The 7,500-nt window shown below is 39.4% G+C and overlaps 1 protein-coding gene across 2 annotated transcripts in view; it reads right to left on the bottom strand.

Annotated features, from left to right (window-relative positions):
* Positions 1-7,500, bottom strand: part of LOC144957964 (uncharacterized) — an 83,442-nt gene that overhangs the window by 26,355 nt on the left and 49,587 nt on the right. For both annotated transcript variants that reach the window (XM_078889526.1, XM_078889527.1), the window contains exon 3: positions 99-1,634. In XM_078889526.1, coding sequence (XP_078745652.1) covers positions 99-480 — 382 coding nt within the window. In that variant the 5' untranslated portion in view covers positions 481-1,634. The remainder of the gene's footprint in view (positions 1-98; positions 1,635-7,500) is intronic.

The following is a 7,500-nucleotide window of genomic DNA, read 5'->3' as shown; positions in this document are numbered from 1 at the left end:
TAAAAGAAGGAGAGGCAAAAAGAGAGATAGAAGAAAGAATAGAATGAGAGGAAAAGAGAGAGAAGGAGACGATGAAGAGGGAGATGCATTTTACTGACATTTGACGGAGACAGGAGCGGCCGTTCTGCTGGGCTTCATCCGTGGGGTTGGTGTGCTCTTCACGGACTCCACGTGGCATGACGACAGGATTTCAATCTTCTCCTCCTCCACGGTCGTCGTCATCGTGCCAAGGTCAAGGTCTGTCTCAAGGTCAGGGACCGTACTACTGAGGTCAGGGTCATTCCCGCTGTCGAGGCCACCCGCTAACGAGCCACTGCTGATGGCGAGCGTATTGAGGAGCGGGAAGGAGATGGCGTGCTGGAGAAGGTCACATGATGTGTCCCCGCTCTGGCCGGTGAGAGAACTGTAGACGGAATCGGCGTCGACGGACGAGAATTCTGGGCAGCTTTTGTTTGTGGTGAATTCCTGTAGACTTTGCATCAATAGAGAATGGTCACGTGGTCTGTGTTGAGGTCGGGCAGGTTTTGACGTTGCATTTTTATCTCTTCTTCGATTTTGTCTGATTCGTTCTCTTGTAGAATATTTCCTGGAATGTTTTGGCAAATTCGAAATGTGATGAGATCGCGAAGAATTTGCATCAACAGATTGTAATCACGTGATTTGTTTTCAGTTGTTATGTACTTTGAGGTTGGGTTATTTAGTAGTTTTGGGTTTTGTTTGTTTATTGTTATTGTTGATTGTTATTGTTTATTGTCATTGTTGAACAATTTCTGTAGATGCTAAATGTTCAAACAAATTTTGTTCGTAGTGAATCCTTGTACACGGAGTTTTCCCCAAGTTCTTGTCAATTTTTGGTTTTATTCTTATGGGGCTTCCGATTTGGGCCGATTCTGATTCCAAAACTTTATTTGTCGATGTAGAGAATTGAGGCGGATATTGTTAGTGGCGAATTTTTGTCATAGATTTATAAAGGATGATGCTCAACTAACGTGTTTTAGTCTTTTTGCGAGTGAAACTGAAGACGATAAATTCCTCTATATGTTAAGATAGTTGTATGAGTCGAGTCATATATGATTTATAAACATTTATTCATTCTTTCCAATTTTAAAATGGACGTGCAATTATGCGCAACAAGAATTATTAAACAAAAGCAGGGCTTAGTGCATTAAATCTATGATACTTGAAGACTGCATCAATGTCGAAAATGATAATAAATGTATATCTTGTGTTTTAAATCTATGATTCTCCTCGGCTTTGCCTCATGGAGAAAATAATAATCAATGTTTAAAATCTATGTTTTTCTTATAGACTTGGGTGAATAAACTCAGGGTTTGTGCAGAGTGCTGTTTGAGTTATAAAGTGTATATTATGCTTCTTGGAATTGTCTGAATCTCACCCTAGAACAATTTCCGTTGACCTGGACTCACCAGGCAGAGTTTGTTTACATTTCACAGGAAGCCCAAATCACCAATAAATTGGAATCGCATGGAGTTCAGATGACTTTTGATACAACAATATTGGCAGGTTTTTGTCTAGATCCAATTGTTGTAAATGTCCGTTTGTGTTTGATGTCAATTTGACATCCTGGGACTGGCGATTTTTTGTGAGAATAGATATTCCAGGGGGAGACGACTCTGTAGGAATAGAAAATAGGAATGAATAAAGTTTAATGCATTAAATCTAATTGATATAATTAATTTTATAATAATTATATTAATTAAATTTAATTTGATAATTAATTTGTTTAATATTAAATTAAAATTCCAGGTATTAATCTGTGATATATGTGGCCTGCTCCGTCACACTGGTGTTTTGTCTGGATGAATCAGTTGGAGAAAAGTGAATAAAACGTTGGAATTATCGGAATTTTGGAATAGTTGGTTTTTGTGGTTTTTGGATTTGACGGATGATGTTTTGTGCGGCTATGTGGTCTATAGGTATGACACTCGCTTTCGGATCGGAAGGTCTTGGTTTCGAGTCTCTCATATTATATATATATATATATATATATATATATATATATATATATATATATATATATATTTATATATATGAGTGTTGGTGGGTACTTTTATGTACGAGAGTGCTCGATAATGTTGGATAGAGCTAATATTTATATATATATATATATATATATATATATATATATATATATATATATATATAATATAGGTATATAAGAGGTATATTATAATATATCCAATTTAAACAACCCTACATTCGGCGATGCCCAGAAATGGTGCCCTGTCCTCAGGGACTTTTGTTCCTTCCATTGTCCACCACCGATTCTAACTGGCCACATTCACGGTACATTTCTATTTCCTATGACGATTATTATTGGAAAATCGTCGTTGTTGCTATAAATAGATTGTGATATTTCCAAGCCTCGACTGTCTCCGTCGAGATTCCAGCTCATTTGCTGGAAAAATTCCTTCAAATTGCCTTAGGCTAATTGTGGGCGGGTCTGCAGTTTATTTATGGCGGTCTGTTCTTATCGCTGCAGGAAATCATAAATAAACACATAAATAGAGAAATAAACACATAAATAAATTTGTTAAAATGTGACCCGTCGTCTCCAATCGGTAATATTTCGGGATGAACTAGATGGTTACAATTGAATTTATTGATGCTATGCGTTTAGGTGAAATGCTAATAACATCCGCCAGCCGGACATAAGGTACCAACACACAAAAGTGCGTGTAAACGTTTGAAGTCTGACTGATGTAATTCAGTGAGAACTAATCATTAAAATGGCTGTTTAAAACCATAACAAAGAGCTGTGTGACGTCAGTAGGGAAGAAAAATCGTAACGTCACACCCTCCATTCTTTTGGTTCCTCAATCCTTGGAAGTGTGTATGTAACCAGTCCTTCGGAGTACTAACAATGAATAGGTTACATAAAAGTGACATAACTATTTCAGTAGCAGGATGTACAGGCAGATTTTAATGATTACGTGACGTAAAAGACCAAGAATGGAAGATCTTTATTGACGACCAGCATTTATTTAGACTAGAAAATAAGATGGCATCACTCTGACACCAGAAGATGAATTACACAAGGTTTCCAGTCCTCCGGATGACTGGTTTTACACTTCCATTGAAATAGGAACCAGTTTTCTTGACGTCATACTTTTCTTCCCTATTATGCCACTCATCAATGTCTGTTGTTTCCGATTGTTTCGACGTAAAGAGCCAATCAGAATTTCCATCAACACAAACAACACGATCGATCTCAGGCAAGCTGACATTGCTAAAAATAGATTGTCTTTTCCAGAAAACAACAATGGATAAATCGATTGTCTATTTGTGGCGTGTCGTCTCTATCCAGTACAAAATCGTGGGGTGACCCCCGTAGTCGTTGTCAAATTATTGATGCTATGCGTTTAGGTAAAATATTCACAACATCCGCTAGACGAACACAAAGTATCAACACACAAAACTATGTATAACTTTAAACGTTTATAGATGCTGTGCACTTGGCTAAGAAGCTCACAACATTGCCATCCGGAAATAAAACGGAACAACGTGTGTAATCTTGAACTCATATAGTCTGGTTAATACAGTTTATTGAGAATTACTCATAATCATGGATGGCAAAAAAAACAATAACAAAGACGAGAGATCTTCGTTCTGCCTATAGTCTGATTGACAGAATTTAGTGAGAACTACTCACATAAATAAATGTCTCAAGACAATAACAAAGAGCTGAGTAACGTCAATTTCGTTCTATCTAAATCCCTCCATATATGGAACGAAGTTGACGTAACTCAGCTCTTTGTTATCGTTTTAGCCAGCCATGATAACGACTAGTTCTCACCAACTTCTATCAATCGGACTAATATAAAAGGTCAAGGTTACATAGTTCTGTGTGTTGGTACGTTATATCCGTCTGGCGGAATAGTGAGTGTAAATGACTTAAGCGCACAGCATCAGCAGCTGTTTATTTGGAAACATTGGATTGAAAGACGTTGAAAACAAAATAAATGAATCAATCAAATTCCCTTTATTTATCCTATAGGGGAAATTTGCCTTTAGGGTCTATTCCATGGGAAGACTGGAATAACCCAGGCGTCAGCCACAGTGCAGCGCCGCTAAATGAGCTAGGGCGAGGTGACTTGATCAAGGCCACGCAGGGCAGTGGCGGGTGATCGAACTCGGTAACTTTCGGGTACGAAGCAAAGACCGTACCGCTGAGCCATGCTGCCCCCCCCCCCCCCCTCACATATTGGCACAACTCTTTGGGGGGACAGCTTGGCTTAGCGGTACCGTCTTTGCTTCGTACCAGAAAGGTACAGAGTTCAATCACCCGCCTTTCGCTGTGTGGCCTTGAGCAAGTCACCTCGCCCGAGCTCACTTTGCGGCGCTGCTCTGCAGCTGACGCTTGGGTTATTCCAGTCTTCCGTTGGAATAGACGCTAAAGACAAATGTCCTCATTGGGGATGAATAAAGGGGATTTTTTAAATAAATATATTTATTGTTTCCCAACCACAAGTTGATTGATACATCGTGCAAGACACGCTCAATCAAAGAAGGAACGAAATTGACGTCACTCAGCTCTTTGTTATTTTATTTACAAACTTGAACTTTTATATGGCGCAATATCCACGTGCTCAACGCGCTTTACAAGGGATCCCTGACCAACAGCAACACATAACACGTAGAACGATACGCCTGTTAGGCGATATTACAATAAAAAAATTTTCGACATATACAACGCTGTTTACGTCCAGGTACTCATTTTACACCCGAGTACGGTGAGAGAATGTGAGTAAAGATCCTTTTTCAAGCACTCAACTATGCGTCGAGTGAGACTCGAACCCAGGACCTTCCGATCCGAAAGCGAGTGTCATACCACTAGACCACATAGCTTGTTCGTGATAAGTCCTCACGTCATTCTATCACACTAGAAACGTTCAAGGTTATACACAGTTTTGTGTTTTGGTATATTTAATCTGACTGGCGGATGTTGTCAGGTTTTTATTTACCTTAACGCATAGCATCAACAGCTTTATGATTTCCTTTGCTTGTTCACGCATGACTGGTTTTCTCTAACCGTGAAAACCAATCTTGTTTATCGATAGAATCCTTGAGTCAAAAGCGGCCATTTCCAAGCACCAGGATCTGATTTCCTGTCCCACGTCTACAAGAATTGACATCTCATTTCACTCGACCCCCCCCCCCCCCCCCCCCAAATCCATCCACCCCCTCACCCCTAAAATCTCCCCCCCCCCCCCTTCTACCCCTCCAATCTCCCCCATCCACACACTGACACACGAAATGTTACCTATCGGTTGAAAACGGTATTATATGAATATGTCGGGGTGATTTTAATACTGCGACTACTAGTATGACAATCGCCTTGGGATCTGAAGGTCCTGGGTTCGAGGCCCGCTCTCTCGTACTCAGGTGTAAAATGAGAACCACCGTTGTCTCAGCTCGAGAAAAATGATAACATCGACTTAAGGCGTCATGTCTTGTCCTAAATTTTAAATGTTTCTGTTGTAAAGTGCTTTGAGCACGTTTAGTGGATATTGCGCTATATAAAGCTCAAAGTTTTCTTTCTATTTTCTTTTGGCGTCGCTCCGACATCCATAATATCGCTATGATACATAATATGCTATATTAGACCTTATGTTTTGTATTTACAAAATGTTATGTTGTACTTTGGTTATGTGTTGTAGATACAAAGTGTTATGTTGTACTTTGGTTATGTGTTGTAGATACAAAGTGTTATGTTGTACTTTGGTTATGTGTTGTAGATACAAAGTATTTACTTTTTGTGTGTTTTTCTCCGCTCTTTTCATTTATTTTTGGTTTTCTTTCAACTTCTTGAAACATTATAAACTATTCCTGTATTTCTCATTCAAAATATCGATATTACAATCAATATTATATCGAATTTCCTCAAGAGACAAGCCGTGCATGAAACAGAAATTCCCGATACCGCCTTAATAATTGAAAGTAATCGATTCATTCAAATCATTGATGCATATCGTTATCATTTCCACTACGGTTACGGGTCGATTACTTTTCCTTAAGATCAAATACTAATATTGTATTGACGTTGGGTTTAAAGGGAAACACTTCGCAATGGGCAAGGAAAGTTTGATGTAAAAAACTGGTTCCCATTTCATTGGAAGTGTAAAACCAGTCATCCGGAGGACTGGAAACCCTGCGTAATTCATCTTTTGGTGTCAGAGTGATGCCATCTTATTTTCTAGTCTAAATAAATGCTGGTCGTCAATAAAGATCTTCCATCCTCGCTCTTTTACGTCACGTAATCCTAAGAATCTGCCTATACATCCTGCTACTGAAACAGTGAAAATGGAGAGACTTCGTATGGGAACAAAAACTGTTTTGTTCTGTTTTGTTCCATACGAAGCTTCTCCATTTTCACTGTTTCGTTGAATTTTCACGATCACCTGCTTCAGACAGCCCCTACCGTTTTCTATTGAAATAGTTATGTCACCTTTATGTAACCTATTCATTGTTAGTACTCCGAAGGACTGGTTACATACACACTTCCAATGATTTAGGAACCAAAAGAGTGGAGGGTGTGACGTCACGATTTTTTTCTCTATTCTAATAAATAGGTAGGGCGAAGTTGCCAAGTGGTTAAGGAATTGCTCTGTAATCCGGATCGTCCCGGATTCGAGCCCCGCTTCAGGCACTTTCGTTTTTAATTCCTTGGGCAAGATTATTATCCCCCCAATTTGCTCACTGTAGACTGTAGGTTTCCTGCTAAAACCAGACATCTTGCTTGACGGATTATCTAATGGTGCCGTTACCAAAATGGTGTAATTTTTTATTTAAAAAAAAATCTACTAAATATGTAAACCGTCGGAACGGGACGGTAATAAATTGGGATTGAATAAATCATGAATCATGACTCTACAATTGAAATGACAGGAAATACGAAATTTGGGTCTTTTGCGAAATAACTTAAGCTTTTTTTAAAATACGCATCAAACATGACAACACATCCACGACAACACATCCACGACAACACATCCACGACAACACATCCACGTCAACACATCCACGACAACACATCCACTGAACACGAGAGGACGAGGACGAAGAAGTTTGAGTTGCTCCATTTTATTGGATTGAAAATATCAAATTACAAAATGAAGGAGCAGGCACCGGCTTTGTCTACCACCGTTTCACACACAGCTTGTTCAGATCTTTATCTTTCCCCAGTTCCAGATCTCCAGCTTTTCAACTACGGATGTCGGCAGTATTTTGTAGCATCTATAGGTTGGCTTGACTTTACAACGGCTGGACGTGGCCTTGTGGTATTACACCGTCTTGAGATGTTAAGGTCCTGGGTTCGAGTCCCGCTCTGGGCGGCGAATAGTTGAATCCTCAGAAAAAAGCTCTTTACTCATATTCTCACAGTGTACTCAGGTGTAAAACGAGTGACCTGGTCGTTAACAGCGTTGTCTCTCTCGGGGAGAAAATGTCCTATCGCCGAACAGGCGTCATGTCTACATGTTA

This window comes from Berghia stephanieae, chromosome 12, assembly GCF_034508935.2.
Source record: "Berghia stephanieae isolate SIO BIC M18660-M18661 chromosome 12, UCSD_Bste_1.3, whole genome shotgun sequence".
Lineage (NCBI taxonomy): Eukaryota > Metazoa > Mollusca > Gastropoda > Nudibranchia > Aeolidiidae > Berghia > Berghia stephanieae.
Note: the sequence above shows the minus strand (reverse complement) of the source record. Positions and strands in the feature narration are given on the sequence as shown.